We start from the raw sequence: 16,665 nt of genomic DNA, 5'->3' as shown, positions 1-16,665 counted from the left end.
AGAGGCTTACTAGGGACGTGGTGTTGTCTATGTATCCACACATGCATATGAGTTTCCTATCAATACAATTCTAGCATGGATAATAAACGATTATCATGAACAAGGAAATATAATAATAACCAATTTATTATTGCCTCTAGGGCATATTTCCAACAAATAGAACCATAAAGATAAAAACCTAGATTGCAACATGGTCCTACTGCATCTTACAACCTCACTAGAGGTGCTCTAGCCACCATTTCTGGCCAAAAACTTGCCAGCATCGAGCAAGGGGAAGAGAGCCTCACCATGGAGATAAAAAAAGCTCAATTGAACCAATTACTTCTTTGATATGTTGTTCCAACGGTGGAGGTCAATGTATAGTGGTAGAAGATCTGGTGATGAGCTTGCATGTTGGCTTCCAAACCCGTGAAAGGACAGGTCCTATAGGGCTGTACACTGATCCAGCCTTCCCATTTTTTTCACCTACATGGCGGCGAAAAAACACAAGGAGGGGGGGGGGGGACGCCCACTTCGCCCTATTCCTGCACCGTCGTCACCGTAACATAACCGATACCCACCAATGACAATATGTGTGCGCCACCAATACCCTTCAATTGTAGTTATGTTTTGGTCAGGTCGGATCCTGTTCTAGTGGGTTTGGCCTGGCAAATGTGACTTTCCGTGAGTGCCCACGCTGTCAAAACTCAAATTTTCTTTTTGAAGTACGTCCGAAAGAAGTTTCTTTTTAAGTGTCGGAAGGCAAGTTTGAGCTTAAAGTTTTTTTTACAGCACTAAAGACGGTATTCTATTGTGTGTGCTGCAGTGTTTTTTCATTCAGATTAGGTTTTTTTTTTTCGAGTCTTTTCATTCAGATTAAGTGTGCGCTGCAGTGGATATTCTATTTTTTGAGAGAAAGTGTGTTGCAGTGGATGGTTATTTGTGTTGGGCTCTACATCTTAAGAAGACATGGGCCGTGTGGATCGCTGGGCTTGGTCAGGCCTGGTTTCGGACTGGGCAAAATCTCCCGATCCGCCCGGGACTCCGCCTCGCCGCGCCGAGGGGTCACACAGCGGCGGCGGCGAAGGAGGGGTCGGTCTCCGCCGTCCGTCCGCGAAAAGCAGGCGTACGCCACGGCGGCCCCGTGGCGCGCGCTTCCGCGCGTGTGTGGAGCCAGTTTCAACTCTTAGCTCGAAATGACGAGAAACCTAGAGCCCAAGCCGGAGCCGGATGAGCTCCGCCGCGCCGCCCTGCCGGGCTTTGGGCCCCGGGAGCACCTCCGTCCGCAGCCTCCGGTACCTCCCTCCGGTATCCGCCGCACAGTCGTAGAATATCATGGCCGCGCGATGCATTTGGATTTGGTACACGGTAGTTGACTAGTTTTGTCTTAGACTGGTGCACGCTATTGACTTCAGCAATTTGGTTGATGCGTGCAAAGCTGTGACTTCAGCATTTTGATAGATGCTTACAAAAAGAATCTGCCCTTTTGTCATGCCGCCACCCTTATTCTATGGTTGTTCAACGATCAACATTCATTGTGTCTGTGATGCTGTTTTCATAGCTATAACCTGACTTTGTTGCATCCGCTCCAAGTCTACATCTGAGCATATTATCATAAATAGCAGTAGCCAGTAAAGGTTTGGTACGAGTCCGTCCCTCAGTTTCATTTGTGGGACTATGGAATAATCTCTATATATCCCTTTGTTTCACAAGCTTAAATTTGTGAGAAGTAGCTTATGCAGTTGAACTTGTGCTGACTTCAGTGGATTTAGTCCTAGAGAATTCTGAAGACATTAGTTCAAACCTGCCTAGATGTTTTATATTATGATGACGGGTTAGTTGTGGTGCCATTTTTCAAGTGCTTACGTTTTAGCCCAGTCTAAATTGTTCAAAGAAGATTGCTGTCGCTATCACCTGTGACTATAATCTGCATCTTTTTATTTATTTGTTTATTTTAAACATCCATTACTTCATACTGAGTTGTGGCAATCAGGCGTTATGACTTTTTGGCTGCTGATGGTATCGACTGCTATCCTCTATTAATCTAGGGGAAAATGGAACCATGCAACAGCAAAGCTATCACTTTTGAATTGCTGTACCTGAGTATGACATTCCACTGCAACATCCAATGGCATACTTCATAACAGCAGACTTTGGAGGGGCATGCTTACCAATCCCAATTTCCCATTAATCTATGCTATATAGTTTTCAGCGATAAGGATGGCATTGTCATTAGGTTCTTTCGGGTTAGCTTGCCAAACCTACCTATCACCTAACTTTGTTCCTATTAAGAACTTCATACTTCTTGCTTGCAGAAATATTTCATTCCATCACCAAGACTGTCACTCATTGATTGTGTTCTTCTTTTATGTGGATAGCATCATCAACAGTCCTTTCCTGTGATAAATAAGTCCAGTATTAAAAGGGGTCACATAGTTCACCCATTTTGCTGGGTCTTCTATATGTGCATTCTTCTGTCGTAGAATGTGCTTCAGAGGAGATACAGCGGGTGCTGTTCTGGCGAAAAAGGAGGCAAAGCCGCTCATTCTATAACTCCTCTACAGTCCACACAGAGTCGCAGTGCTCAAATCTCTTGGGTGTTATGGATACAGGTAAGGTTCTTTATTATAGCTGTAGTCTTCATTCGTTTGTTTGGAGAGATTATTCGTTTGGAGGCTTTGTGGAGGGACATGGCAATAAGTGCTCCTGGGGAGAACATATTATCCTTTTGTCAAGAAGATTTCTGTTCTCGGAGTAATCAAATTATGCTTTGCCTCCCTAAGGATTACAATTTCATGGTTTTTAGGCGTCTTTTGTGATCGATATACTTCAGGCAGAAAAGGCTGTTGCCTTTACATCTCTAGTTTAGGCAGTTAGAAAAATAGTCACGCTATAAGAGGACTAGAGGAGCACCAGATGGTAATGCCAAAAACAAATACAGGTCTACTCTGAGTAATCGTTGAGTCGCTTAAGCCTTCTACTTATGCCCTTACAATGATTTTGGTTGTTCTGTAAAATCTTCGATCTTCAGGTTCTATGCATCTGCTCCAATATGTCACACTGTTTTTTTTATAGCATATAATTATCTCTCATATCTGAACGACAATTTGCATTGTTGTTGTCTGCTTCTGTTTGGATATGCAGTCATGTTGATAGTACCCACTGCTGATGTTAGCCAAGAGGACTCCATGGCGTCTAGCAAGGCCATAATGGAGCGTCAAACAGCTCGCAGGGCCCCAACCAATATGACACAGATACTGGAATCTCTATTTGCCAGTGTCAACCTTGCTAAAGACCTCACTGTAAGGTGCAGAGGAAGAGCGCTGCAACTCACAGATGATGAGATGCAAAGCATAGCTCATGACCTGGAGAGTGTCATTCAGAACATATGTGATCATCTTGGCAGGATACCAGCATCAGCACTTGGCAACAATGCTTACACTGACGTGGCAATGAAGTCAAATTCAAGGAGGGGCTACACTGATGTTGCTATGTCCATGAATGCAGTGACCGACATACCCAATAGGAGGTCTGTCTACGAGAGTGACATGCCGAGGCTGGTGGACTTTCTGCAGGGAATGTACCATGAATCACATGAATTTGGCGGGCAGACGTTTAACTCTCTCCCAGAGGTCACGGAATATGTTGAGCCTGTATATGATGGATTCTTCTGTCCACTGACAAAAGAGGTGATGACTGATCCTGTGATGACAGAAGGCGGTGTGACATATGACAGGAGAGCCATAGAGGAGCATTTTGAGAGGTCTGCAGACAGTTTGGAACCTGTCTGCTGCCCTGTCACAAAAGCTCCATTGCAGAGTAAGGCAGTGATGAGTAATGCTTCCCTGAAGAGTGTGATTGCAGAATGGGAAATGAGGAATGAGGCAATGCGGATTAGAGTTGCGCGAACTGCGCTCTCTTTGTCGACTAGTGAGGCTATGGTGCTCGAGGCCATACATGAGCTGAAATCGCTGGCCAAGCTGAGGGGGAAGAACAAGGAGCTGATGCATAAAATTGGTGTCACCAAGGTCCTATCACGTTTGTTGGACAACCACAATGAACAGATTCGGCTTGACACATTGGAGCTTTTGTCCTTGTTAGTTAAGGATGAAGAAGGAAGGGTAAGAAGGAACTTTGTGTCCCTACGTAAACTCATCTGCAATTTAGAATAGCATACGCAAGTACTTAACTGATCGGCTGCTTGGCACCAAGTTTGTGCTGCATATTATAATGGAATTTTAACAATTGCTGCATATTACAGGAAATCGTTGGAAAAACCAAGGCCATTGCCAGGACAGTTAAGCTACTGTCAAGTAGTACTATTGATGAAAGGCACGCGGCTGTCTCTTTCTTGCTAGAGCTTTCAGAGTCTCAGTTATTGCTGGAGAATATTGGGTCAACTGCTGGAAGTATTCTGATTCTCACCGCAATGAAGATTAATGATTCTGATGATCCAGTTGCTGCTGAGAAATCTGGAGCAGTCCTCAAGAACCTGGAAAAGTGTCCAAAGAACATCAAGTACATGGCCGAAAGTGGCTACCTAGGACCCCTTTGGAGTCATCTTGTTGAAGGTATGCCTCTGAAGAAATTTCATAACTTGTTTTGGTTCATTGAAGTGTGTTTTGCTATTGTTTTCTTGCAAGTCTGATTGTATTTGAACCACCTAGATTTTCAAAAAGTATAAACCCTCTTGTCATTTAATAGTTGTTCCACTACAGCTGCACATGTTAGGATTGCCTCAACTTATAACATCCCAAATAAGGGTTTTGAGACTCAGGGCCTCTTGCTCCTATAATTAATTGAACTTTAAGCTGACATGAAGATTCCAAAACAGGTCCAGAAGAGGTGCAGATGGAGATGATCAGCTACCTAAGCGAGTTGGTCCTATACCAGGAAGTCACCATTGAAATCACCGAGAGCACGTCGGGCGTCCTCATCAAGATGGTGCGCAGTTGCAACACGGTGGTCCATAAGGCAGCACTCGATGTGCTGGTCCAGCTTTCCTCGCACCACCCCAACAGCAAGGTGCTCGTTGAGGCAGGTGCTGTCCTGGTCATGGTCGAGGAGCTTTTCATAAGGAAGATAGATGACGAACCCGAGAGCTACAAGGCCAAGGCTGCCACCGCCCTAGCCAACATTGTTGAGTCCGGCATTGATCCAGACACCACCGTGGTGAACAAGGAAGGCCACGTCCTCACGTCCAAGTATTGCATCTATAACTTTGTGTGCATGCTCAAGTGCTTCGTACCCGACGACTTCAACCTCAGCATCATCCGCCTACTACTCGCGCTCACCGCATTCGCCAAGCCCCTGGATGTCATGGTCTCAGTCGTCAGGGAGAACCACCGCGGCCATGCCATTGTGGAGCTCATGAGCTCCCCAATGGAGGCGCTTAGCATTGCTGCGACGAGGCTGCTCATTACTCTGTCTGCGCACATTGGCCACACCATCGCCGAGAGGCTCTGCAAGACGCAGGGGCAGCCGGGCAGGCTAGTCAGAAGCATCAGCCACGCCAGGCAAATCACCGAGCGGCATGCTGCTTCGGTGACACTCCTCTCAAGGCTACCACACCGAAACATCTCGCTCAACCTTGCACTGGTGCAGGAGGGCGCCGTGGCGGTTCTACTGAGCGGGATAGAAGAGATGCAGAGCAGCGCAAAGAGAAGGAGCAGGTACGCGGTACAGTACATGGAGGGTCTGGTGGGCTCGCTGGTGCGGCTCACCGCGACGCTGTACAACCCGACCGTTCTGAAGGAAGTGATGGACCACAGCTTGGCCTCAGTGCTGACTGAACTCCTCGCCGGAGCTGCCGGAAGCGCTGAGGTGCAGCGGCTCGCCGCCGTGGGGCTAGAAAACCTCAGCTACCAGTCCATCAAGCTGTCGCAGATGCTGCCGGAGGAGGGCCCACGGCCAAAGAAGAAAACAATGCTGAAGCGCCTAATGACCACAAGGGCGCAAGGCAACAAGACCCTCCAACACCAACAACCCGTCTGCCCGGTGCACCGGGGAGTCTGCTCCACGGTGACGTCCTTCTGCCTCCTCGAGGCCGGCACCGTCGAGGGCCTCCTTGGCAGTCTCGAGAGCGACAGCCCCCGGGTCGTGGAGGCCGCGCTGGGAGCGCTGTGCACGCTCGTCGACGACCGGGTGGACGTGGAGAGGAGCGTGGCCGTCCTCGCGGAGCTGGACGCCCCTCGGCGCGTGCTCGGGGCGCTGAGGCAGCACAGGGAGAACGTGCTGTGGCAGAAGTGCTTCTGCATGGTGGACAAGTTCCTGGCGCACGGCGACGACCGGTGCGTGAGGGAGGTGACCGGGGACAGGGTGCTGCCGGCGGCGCTGGTGAGCGCCTTCCACAAGGGCGACGCCGGCGTCAAGCAGGCCGCCGAGGGCATCCTCACGCGGCTGCACAGGATGCCCGATTACTCGGCGACCTATATGTCCGTGGAGATTTAGAGACTCCTTGTCACACGTACTGCTGGTGATCCATTAAAACAGAAGCATGTTGTATACTTACGGTGTTTAATTGCTCGTTTCATTTCCATCACTGTGAATTTGTGAACCTCTGGTTCTTGTATATATGCACATGTGAATCAGACGAGCGAGTTTTTTGTGAAGTGGGGCTGAGCTGCTCACTACCATGCCATCCTGTGTGATGATGCATAACAAAATCACTAAAGCAGAATCCATTCTAATTTCTATGCAAAATGAGCTCTTTTCTCCTTTTTTTCCGAAAGAATATCACTGGTTTTTCTTTTTTGGAAAGAATATCTCACATTTTTTTTAGGGGGGGAGTTATCTCACAGGTTTTTTTAGATTACCATATAGCTTTATTTAAACAATGTTTATAGGGATACAAGCTATGGGTGGGGGTGAGGGGAGCCAAATATGACGCCCACTCTCCAAAGAAGTAGCAGCTTTCACAAGACTGTGTGCTTCTACATTGCAAGCTCTATATTCATGGCTAACTGAAACCTCTGAAAACATCACCTTCTTCATTAAAATTTCCTTGATGATCACTCCATAGCTGCAAAGATTGACCTCTTTGACATTGCGGACCGCTTGGAGACAATCAGTGGCTATTTGCACCCTCGTAAGGTTTAGATCAAAAGCAAGGGACATTGCTTCGCTGCATGCTATTGCCTCCAGTGTTGTTGGATGTGTGAGGCCTTCAAACACCACCGAAGATGCTCCCAAATATACTCCGTTCGCGTCGCGGCAAACCGCACTGACCGCCCCTTTCTACTCCCCTCTGTCGACTCCACCATCTACATAAATCTTGGCACATCCGATAGCTGGGACGAGGATCCCTGACGTTGACTAACCTGCCATTGAGACACTGACACATGGGTCCCGCCAAAGCATGGGGCCCACTTGCCAGCTACCCAAAGGCAGGGTAAGGCAGAGTTAGCCACGTCAAAGGATCCGTGTCCCCGATAGCTGGAGCCTGCCACCCACTACGAGCTGGCCGGCGAGGGTTACCAGGTTGAATGGCCTTCTCAGCTGGTAGCAATTGAAGATCAGCAAGGAAGAGAATGTAGAGAGCGGGCTTTGGAATTGTTGCTCTTTTTTTTTGAGTGGCTGGAATTGTTGCTCTTTTTTTTTTGAGTGGCTGGAATTGTTGCTCATGTATCGCCTTCCTACGAGCCCAACCATATGGACCAGAGCGGATGGCGAGCTGGCCCAGTTAAGTCGAGCGGATGGAGAGCTGGCCCAGTTAAGTCTAAAGTCGTAAGCCCAGCCCATCTATATCTTGGACGACTCGTTCCCTCCCCATCCTGCCGATATGTACCGCAGAGACAAACCCTCGTCTCCTCGAACCCTTGCAACCCTAGCCGCCGCCAGCGACAGCTTAGCGGAACGTCTCTCAGATCTCCAGCTTTTGCTTATTTTTCGTTTGTTCATCGCGTTTGGTTGCATCTTGGCCACTTTTGAGTGCTAATTGCTAGAGCACATGCTCTTCTTTCTATCGTTTCTTGGATTTGATGGTTTTGTTATGGTTAACTCGCACCATTAGCCCCCTGCGCTGTTGAGCTTCGGAGCAGGGAAAACTGCGGGAAAAGGGTATCTATGGGTGCAACATCAATCCAGTTGGACCGGAGCTATGTTACTTCTGTGGAAGCCAGCGATTTTCCTCGGAATCAATTTTTCTGTCCACATTCACCTTGGTGTTCTATAGTTTGGATTCGTTTAGTCTGTTTAGGTCATTTTATCGAGCACATGATGATGTTACAGTTGTTTAGAAGCGAAATGAGGAGGCGAAATCATCTGAATTTATACTGTGGATATTACCTACATGGTCTTCAAAGTTCTCTGATCGCTTCATGCTCAAATCTCTCATGTGTAGTTAGCTGTGTTATTTGACCAGATTTCTGTTAGAGGTAATGGCAAGGCAGTCAACACATCTGAAAAATGTACTACTGTGGATACCCTTTATCCAATTGGCGCCGATCTAGATTTACCTTGGTATTTTTCTTGCAATATGTGTACACTCTTTCTTGGATTTGGATGTTGCCCGAGAAAAAAAAAATCATGTTTCAAGTTTTTTGATTACTTGTGCTTACAGCCAGCCCACTTATCCAGATGGTAATAAGTAGATTTACATTTTTCTTTTCTTCTTTGCAATATGTTTACACTCTTTCTTGAATCTTGATGTTGGCGGAGGAAAATGCATGTTTTAAGCTACTGTGAAGCAAAATGAGGAGATATGATCAGAAGTGAGAATTGTTGCACCTCTGTTTCTTTTACCCTCCTCTCTGACCGTGTTTGTGGGGTATTTACATTGGTGCAAAATGAAAAGCTGTTCCTTGAAGCAGCAGCGGCCAGACAACCGTAGAGATAGATCCACAGATGAATGGCTAATCTGCTGCTTGTCTACTAATTCTATCTCACATTTCTGATGAGTATTTTCCTGTATTTTAGTGTCATAGGCCAGTTTATCATTGAACAAATATCCAGTATGTATCTATGTTGCACCTGTGTATTGTATTATCCTACTTTCTAGCTGTGCTAGTAGGATATAACACTGGTGCACAAAGGAAAAGCTGTTCCTCGGAGCAGCAGCGGCCAGACAACCGTAGAGATAGATCCACAGATGAATGGCTAATCTGCTGCTTGTCTACTAATTCTATCTCACATTTCTAATGGTTATTTTCCTGTATTTTAGAGACATAGGGTAATTTAGCATTGTACAAATATCCAGTATGTAGTGTCTATGTTGCACTTGTGGGTTGTATTGTCCTACTTACTTGCCGTGCTAGTAGGATATAACACTGGTGCAGAAAGGAAAAGCTGCTCCTTGGAGCTTCAGCGGCCAGACAACCGTAGAGATAGATCCACAGATGAATGGCTAATCTGCTGCTTGTCTACTAATTCTATCTCACATTTCTGGTTGTTATTTTCCTATATTTTAGTGTCATAGGATAATTAAGCGTTGCACAAATATCCAGTATGCAGTGTCTATGTTGCACCTGTGTGTTGTATTGTCCTACTTGTCATGCTAGTAGGATATAACACTGGTGCAGAAAGGAAAAGCTGCTCCTTGGAGCAGCAGCGGCCAGACAACCGTAGAGATAGATCCACAGATGAATGGCCAACATGCTGTTTGTCTACTAAATCTATCCCACATTTCTTGCCTGCAATGATAGACATGTTTGCTCTAATATGCTTGTCAAGATAGCTGTGCATTTTGTGTCAAAATGCTTGTTGTTTCAAAAAAGTTAATAATATATATATATATATATATATATATATATGCTTTATTTGTTGGTGTTCCCTTGTGCATTACTGCACCTTTAATTTGTACATTTCTGCTTTCTTGTTAGTTGGCAGGATTTTCATATGACAGTACTGATCACACCATTCATGAATAAATCAAAGTGCAGCAGAACCATTAGATTGACTATCGTACATAAATCGTAACAAAAAAAATCGTATGTAGAGTAGTTCTGTTATTATGATCATGTGATGTTAAACATGGTGCACAAATGAAATGCTCCATACATCCATACATGATCTTCAAAGTTCTCTGATTGCTTGACTTATTTTGTGTTTACATCTTACTGATGTCTATGTCCTTTGTTGGTGTCTATAGCTTTCCATTGTTCGATGGTAATGCTTGAGTCCAAGTTACAGTGTTTTATGTGGTTGAAAAGCAAAGTGAGGAGATTATATGATCTGAAGTATCTAATGTGGATACAACCATACATGGTCTTCATAGTTCTCTGATTGTTTCTCATAACTCTTTTCTTCATTCTTGATGTAACCTGAGGAAGGAAATGCATGTTAAAGTTGTTATGAAGCAAAATGATATCCATACATGGTCTTCAAAGTTCTCTTGTTATTATTTTCTTCCTTTGTTGGTTGCTATATCTTCTCAGTGTGTGATGGTGATGTTTGAGTTGAAGTTTCAGTGTTTTATGTAGTTGAAAAGCAAAATGAGGAGATTATATGATCTGAAAGTATCTGCTGTTGATACAACCATACATGGTCTTCAAAGTTCTCTGATTGTTTATTGTAGCTTGTACCTACACATGTTGGTATTTGTTTCTTTTTTGTGGCAATTTTTTTGTGTTGTATGATGATTCCTGGATGAAAGAATTGTTTTATGCCATTCAGAAACAAAATGAGGAGGTCATATAATCTGAAGTATCTAATGTTGATACAACCATACATGGTCTTCAAAGTTCTCTGATTGTTTCTCATGAATTGTGCTCTTTGTAATAAGTTTTTGCTGCACTAGCCTTTTCAAGCAAAATGCTGAGCTTTGATTTGAATTTGTAGCAAAACAAATAGTATCATATCTCATGGTTTTTCTTCTTTTATCTTTGCAAAAGGGAAAGTATGCACTCTTTTCCTTTGCTTTTTGTTGCTTTGCATAACTAATTGATTCGGAGATTATCAGTTATCACAGGTTAAAAAATGGCAATTATTTCTCTGATGCAACTAACCCGTAATTTTGAAGAAGTTTGCCTAGGTTCTGTGGAAGGTTGACAGAAGGGTTTATTTTGTGTGTTCATCATGCTGACAAGCTTGCTATAATGCTGCCATTGTACTTGGTTTCGAATGTCTAATTCCCAGGTGTTAGGAAGATCTTGTGATGGTCAAGACACTGAGCAGGATGCTTAGCAATGACATACATAAAATTATTGTTGTATTACTGTGACCTGGTGTATGAATTCTTTTAGTACAGTTGTATTACTTTGGTGCAATGTAAATGAACCATTTCGTATTGAAAGATATTGATCTTTATGTGTGCTGTGACTAAGCAGAACAGCTGGATTTCAAAAAGTTAACCTTTTATGTTTGATCTGAGACGAACTGCATGTAAATCAATTTCTGGTATACGCTGGTAAATGATTCCCCAGTGCATTATTCATAGCTGATTAGGTTTTGGGGCATAGAAAAGTTTTTGCTTTTCCCCTACAACTGTGCCTTAAATTTTGGCCTCCTTCATCTACCAAAACAAATAAACACAAATAGTACATGATTATTACATAGTTAATCAATCTACAACATCATATTAAACACAAATTGTTTATTACATAGTTAATCATAACACAATGTTCATCACACATGATCTTGTGATTCATGGGCTAGCTAGTAGGGTGAGGGTTACCTATCATTAAGGGCGTGACGACGATATACAAGAGGAATTAAAAAAACTCGTGATTGGATAATCCTTCAGGTACGTAGATGAAAATAAAGTTAGCGTTTCCTAAAAAAAGGGTGTTCATGACACATGACATGAAATAGAGGTAGAACTAGTTGTCTTGTTGCTCATTCCATGTTCACCACTCCTCGGCGAGATCTCGTTGAAGATTTTCATGAGCATCTCCATCTAGCTTTCTTCTACGAATCACCCAGGGTCAACAAAGGGTGTTCATCTTGCTTCGGCCGTTTGTTCTTCTCTATGTGAAGAACCGTGAGCACCACAATGTCCTCATCTCTCTTCAGAGGAGGAACCATTCCACGAAGAGGATTCAAGCGAGCTCATCTACACAACACAGTTCATCACAAACAACTCCTATGTCGCACCAAAAAAAGAAAAGAGAAGAAACTTGTAGGAATTTCGTCACCCCTAATGGGCGGTGAGCTCAATTCCGGTCGGTATAGTTCGTAATCGCGCCGGGATCTTCTATGGCCGGAGGGGAGCCGGGGAAAGCAGTCAACAGAAATCAATTGTGGTGGTGCTGCAGCGACCGTATCAGGCGACGATGGGAAACAACTGGAATCGAGTGGCGGCGGTCTCGGGAGTTGCGGCAGACATATCGACCAGCGGGAACAGGCGGCGAGGGTGGCTGACGGAGTCACAGTGACGAGAATTGGCCGGGGGGTGGCGACGGTGAAATTTCAGCCAGTGCGATTGGGTTCGCACGCCAGCCTTTCCATTTTTCGGCTAGGAAATTTCAGCCAGGGCGATTGAGGGAACGTTTGGTTTTGGAGCAAGCGCTCGCCTCGCCCAGCCCAGCAAAGAAGCCAACCGTTTGGTTCCTCGGTGAACTCACCTCGTTGCCTGTGGTTTCAAGATTTTTCTGAGCGAGCCGATTTGGCTAGCCTGAGTTTTTCTGGCAGACCTGCCGCAGCAGCCCTTTCTGTTTTGCGACATCCGCTAGAGGTATTGCAACACTTGTAGCAAATTTTAGGGCTTGACGTAATTTCTTTAGGGGGCATCACATAGATATAAGACATCTGCTCGAGACGGTTTTTCCTCTCCAAAGTGCCCCAAATGGCCGTTTTTGGGCACAGCAGCTATTTTACATCTTCTGTTGGGGATGATCTAACAAGGGTACTTAAAATAATACCACTGGGTTTTTTAAATACGAATTCAATGGTATAACATGTGGCACATGTCCCATATATTTCGTTGGCCAAACTTGTACTCGAGAAGCATGACTTATAAACTGGAGCGGAGGAAGTACCCAAGTATCAATTTACAAGTAAGTACTCAGAACACTTGCAAGTATTAAACATGGTCCTCGAACAGAGATAAAGTGCAATCAGTTTACAAGTGCAGAGGTACTCAATTTTTCTCTAAAGACAACACAATCCATTGTTTCAGAGCGCACCCACGCGAAATTGACGAGCTGCATGCATAGGTCCAGCACACTGGAACACTCGTGCTAACCTTAATTAACCAGGGCCGACCTTTGGGATATCATAGTGCTCACTAAGATTTGCCAGGTACTGGTTGAAGTCCTGGATGCGGTCCCTGTGCGACTTGTCAGCCACCTTGGCCAGCTTGTGTACGTCGATCTTCTGCTTCTGTTCAATGTAACGCCTCTCGGCTGGGGTGAGGTGGTCATAATCAGCTTGCGCACTCCCTTCCTCTCCCAGCTTGTCAGCTTCACTGAACTCATTGTCAGGGTCACCTGGCAATTCAGAGCTTCCACCTGAAGAATAACCATCGAGTTAGATGTGATGTATATCCGGCAGAAAGCAGTTGTAGATTGTAAAGACTTATGTAGCACACAAAGACAGACACATAAAAGATGTAAAAATACAGACAGTCAAGTTGTTGGGCAAATGGACAAGGCATGCCAAGCTTGAATACACATAATAATCAAGTATATAGAGCAACTTCTCTCGAGGTTCAACCACTCAGCAAATCAGCATCAGCACCGTGCCATTGCAAAGTGACAAGTTCCTATTTGACAGGCTCGGCTTTACCCAATTTAGCCTGACTGCCCAAACTTGGGAGACTATTTTCATAAAGGCTAGTCCAGAAGCCAATAGTTCGATAAAGATGTTAGCATCTTCTATCCGGTAAATCTGTCATAGCATTGACATGGAAATCTGACTACCTTTAGTCCAAGGGTCCAAAGACATTTCACTGTAGAATACTGAATCTAACAAGTACCATCATCAACGAAAGACACAAGACATGTTTCTTCTTAGTTAGGAAGTAGCTTCCGTTCACATAGATACAACCTCTAATCCCACTTACCAGCTATAACATTAGTAGTCCCTCAAGTAACAGCACTACAACGTTTTGTTTATTCCTACTTTATTACCAAATCAAAGAAGAAATCATGGCAGCAAAACAGTGCAACCAGCTACAAAGCACAAACTACTAAGTATCCAAAAAAAATACCCCAACTGACGCCAAATATACATAGGGAAGCAAAGATGCATATTAAACAAGTACTCCCTCTGTAAAGAAATATGAGAGTGTTTAGATCACTACTTTAGTGATCTAAACACTCTTATATTTCTTTACGGAGGGAGTAGTAAATATTTGTGTTATGATCATTCATAATATATTCAATGGCATGGACATACAGAACAAACAAAGAGCATTTAGACAATGGCCATCTATCAATTAACCAACCATCAGACGGGTCAAAATCATATCGTTGTTCAGAGATGCAACAAAAATCTCACAGTACCAGCCCAACCACACACTAATGCTCATCGACACACACTTGTTTTAGCAATATATCCCATGTCGCAGGCATACATAAACAAGCAAAACATCGTTTAGACAAGGTAATCAATCAACGACCTAAGCAGCAGATGTGTATCAACCGTTTAGACTTACACTAAAGGACACTATAATGTTCACTCAAAAATAAAATCACGTCGGCAATCTGAACGGATGTGTTTAGAAGGGGCAGCTTCGGTGTAGAAACGAGCAGTACCTTCGCGGAGCTCGCCGTGCTCGCCTTGAGACGACTCCTCGCGGCGGTGCTTCTTTTTATTCTTCTTCTTGACTCCGCCCTCCTTGACATCCAGCGGTTTCCCCTTCAGCTTGAGCTTCCCCCCAACGACGTTCTTGTACTCCGACATCTCGCTGCAAACATCAAAGACCAAACAAATTCGAAGCGAAATTACATCCGACGTCCCGATGGTTTGCAGGGCAAAGGTTTGTAAGCGATTACTCGCAGCAGACGACACCAGATTAATCTAGATTGAAAGCGATGGCGACGCAGGGAAGCTAGGGCTTACACTGCCTGACAGGAGGAATCGCTTCGCGGGAGTCTCCGATCCGCGCCGATCCGGAGGAGGATGAGGAGTTCGAGGAGCTTCGGTGGTTGGCTCGGTGGCTCCGGCGAAGGTCGAGGGCTCGGCGGCGGCCGATTTGGGTCGGGGAAGGGGATCCTAATGGTGCGAGACCAACAGGGTCGGTGGGGCTGCTTTGGTCGGCATCCATTTACCGTTGGGTCCTATGGGGTACTCGGAATCGGAGTTTTTTTTGGGGCCAGGTGTATTCACGGCCCGCATCGTCTTAGAATCATCATTTGGATCGAAGCCCAATTAATTGCGTGACGAGGTGAGCCCACGAAAAGGATTCACTTTTTGTTTTGAGGATTCAGTTTGTTTTTGAGATAATAAATGTAGCGTAAGTCACGGTTTTCTCCCATGCATGGAAGGTGTTCAAGGAAATGCCAAAAAGAAAGAAAGGATGAGGAAGAAGAAGGTTGATGCGGGGCCCACCTGTCATAACAGCCAGCTTAACGGTCGAAATAAACGGAGTTGACTTTCCCGCCACGTCAGCCCTGACAGACGGGCCCCGCATGTCATAAACACATTTAAATCTTCTAAATTGGTCATTTTTCGAAAGTGGTAGTTTTTAGTCACGAGATTCCAATTTTTTGATAGTTATCAGTCACTTTTTAAAAAGTGGTAGTTCTGTGGGACGCGAGCCTCAATTGTGGTAGTTTTTTTGTCAAACACTCTCCCTGAACCCCATTCCTCCATTCTTTGGAATACACATCTTCCATCAAGCCCACCAATGCATTCTTTTTTGTTCTTCCTTGTCTCCCCACCAAAAAGCAGACATTTCATCTGTAATTTGCTTACATATCTTTTTTGGAATATTAAAGACTGCCATAGCAAAAACTGGAAGAACCACACTTATCCCATAAACAATAACAAATTTCAAAACATTTTCCTTTTTGCGGGCGGAAGAAAAATTTATAAGGCCTAAAAAAACATACTTCTATTCACTTTTGTTGGTCCCTATCCCGGCATAACCCAACAAAGCCCACTAATTAAGTCAAGTCTTGTCTTCGTGATAAATAAGAGAAACTAGGGAAACTAGATAACCCACAACAATTAAACTTGTATTACTATGATCCTTCACTTTTGTAAATCCTATCGCATTGGGGGTTTGATTCATGTGGCTCCCCAACTCAGCTAGATCCACACACTAATGATAAAGCTATGATTTTCTTTCTTATTTTTTTCACAAAAAGGCCTCAGATCTATTTATTATACTGACACCCTTGAGAAATAAAGAAAATACATCACGATTTTGGGAGGCCAATCGTCCTCTTCCTTCCGAACAGGCCAATGACACGCTGCCACCACTGCCTCTCCATCACATGACCCACCAATCATTGTTGATCGTGAATGAGAAGTCATCAAGGCTATGGTCCTACCAGACCAGCGCTCTGGACAAGAAACTGTGAAAGCTTCGCCGCCAAAAGATCCACCGGTACAATGTCCCGACGACCAAAAGACCTCACATGCCACACGGCGGCACCAGATTTCGTACCAACGTGGCGGATAGTAGGCCGGAGGACCAAACTGCAAAGAGAAGTCGTCGCTGCCACCGTACTAACTACCCTGCATACTCTAACTTCACTAGCCCAAAATACTGGCAGAAATCTACCACAACGAGCCATCGATGCTGCCGTAGCGCTGACAACATTGCGGTGGAGAGCTTCGAGAAAAATTATTCGTCAGAGT

At 44.8% G+C, this 16,665-nt stretch overlaps 2 protein-coding genes and 8 non-coding genes across 12 annotated transcripts; 9 read left to right on the top strand and 1 right to left on the bottom strand.

The window, feature by feature from the left end:
* Window positions 1-982: 982 nt before the first annotated feature.
* On the top strand, window positions 983-6,672 carry LOC123145375 (putative U-box domain-containing protein 42). 3 transcript variants are annotated; one of them, XM_044564776.1, is made up of 5 exons: window positions 983-1,287; window positions 2,463-2,591; window positions 3,124-4,100; window positions 4,241-4,550; window positions 4,814-6,672. In XM_044564776.1, the coding sequence occupies exons 1-5, from the start codon at window positions 1,176-1,178 to the stop codon at window positions 6,427-6,429; spliced, it is 3,144 nt and encodes a 1,047-aa protein (XP_044420711.1). In that variant the 5' UTR covers window positions 983-1,175; the 3' UTR covers window positions 6,430-6,672. The 3 variants fall into 3 exon arrangements, with proteins under 3 accessions (XP_044420711.1, XP_044420710.1, XP_044420709.1); XM_044564775.1 differs by having other exon boundaries at window positions 985-1,274; window positions 2,358-2,591; XM_044564774.1 differs by having other exon boundaries at window positions 985-1,274; window positions 2,295-2,591.
* Window positions 6,673-8,217: 1,545 nt separating this feature from the next.
* Window positions 8,218-8,295, top strand: LOC123146570 (small nucleolar RNA R160). The gene has a single exon (XR_006472812.1). It is a non-coding gene; the product is annotated as a small nucleolar RNA R160 (small nucleolar RNA).
* Window positions 8,296-8,700: 405 nt separating this feature from the next.
* Window positions 8,701-8,869, top strand: LOC123146676 (small nucleolar RNA snoR143). Its single transcript, XR_006472882.1, has one exon. It is a non-coding gene; the product is annotated as a small nucleolar RNA snoR143 (small nucleolar RNA).
* Window positions 8,870-8,943: 74 nt separating this feature from the next.
* On the top strand, window positions 8,944-9,113 carry LOC123146673 (small nucleolar RNA snoR143). The gene has a single exon (XR_006472879.1). It is a non-coding gene; the product is annotated as a small nucleolar RNA snoR143 (small nucleolar RNA).
* Window positions 9,114-9,196: 83 nt separating this feature from the next.
* On the top strand, window positions 9,197-9,360 carry LOC123146674 (small nucleolar RNA snoR143). Its single transcript, XR_006472880.1, has one exon. It is a non-coding gene; the product is annotated as a small nucleolar RNA snoR143 (small nucleolar RNA).
* A 77-nt stretch (window positions 9,361-9,437) lies between these two features.
* Window positions 9,438-9,603, top strand: LOC123146675 (small nucleolar RNA snoR143). Its single transcript, XR_006472881.1, has one exon. It is a non-coding gene; the product is annotated as a small nucleolar RNA snoR143 (small nucleolar RNA).
* A 522-nt stretch (window positions 9,604-10,125) lies between these two features.
* Window positions 10,126-10,205, top strand: LOC123146568 (small nucleolar RNA R160). The gene has a single exon (XR_006472810.1). It is a non-coding gene; the product is annotated as a small nucleolar RNA R160 (small nucleolar RNA).
* Window positions 10,206-10,403: 198 nt separating this feature from the next.
* LOC123146569 (small nucleolar RNA R160) lies at window positions 10,404-10,484 on the top strand. Its single transcript, XR_006472811.1, has one exon. It is a non-coding gene; the product is annotated as a small nucleolar RNA R160 (small nucleolar RNA).
* A 107-nt stretch (window positions 10,485-10,591) lies between these two features.
* LOC123146567 (small nucleolar RNA R160) lies at window positions 10,592-10,671 on the top strand. The gene has a single exon (XR_006472809.1). It is a non-coding gene; the product is annotated as a small nucleolar RNA R160 (small nucleolar RNA).
* A 2,180-nt stretch (window positions 10,672-12,851) lies between these two features.
* Window positions 12,852-15,208, bottom strand: LOC123145374 (protein FAM32A-like). The gene is made up of 3 exons (XM_044564773.1): window positions 14,920-15,208; window positions 14,613-14,764; window positions 12,852-13,364 (listed from the first exon to the last, which is right to left on the bottom strand). Exons 2-3 carry the CDS (start codon window positions 14,758-14,760, stop codon window positions 13,105-13,107), a joined length of 408 nt encoding a protein of 135 aa, XP_044420708.1. The 5' UTR covers window positions 14,761-14,764; window positions 14,920-15,208; the 3' UTR covers window positions 12,852-13,104.
* Between the last annotated feature and the right edge of the window lie 1,457 nt (window positions 15,209-16,665).

This window comes from Triticum aestivum, chromosome 6D, assembly GCF_018294505.1.
Source record: "Triticum aestivum cultivar Chinese Spring chromosome 6D, IWGSC CS RefSeq v2.1, whole genome shotgun sequence".
In the NCBI taxonomy this organism is placed as follows: domain Eukaryota; kingdom Viridiplantae; phylum Streptophyta; class Magnoliopsida; order Poales; family Poaceae; genus Triticum; species Triticum aestivum.
This window is presented reverse-complemented; position numbering and strand designations above follow the sequence as displayed.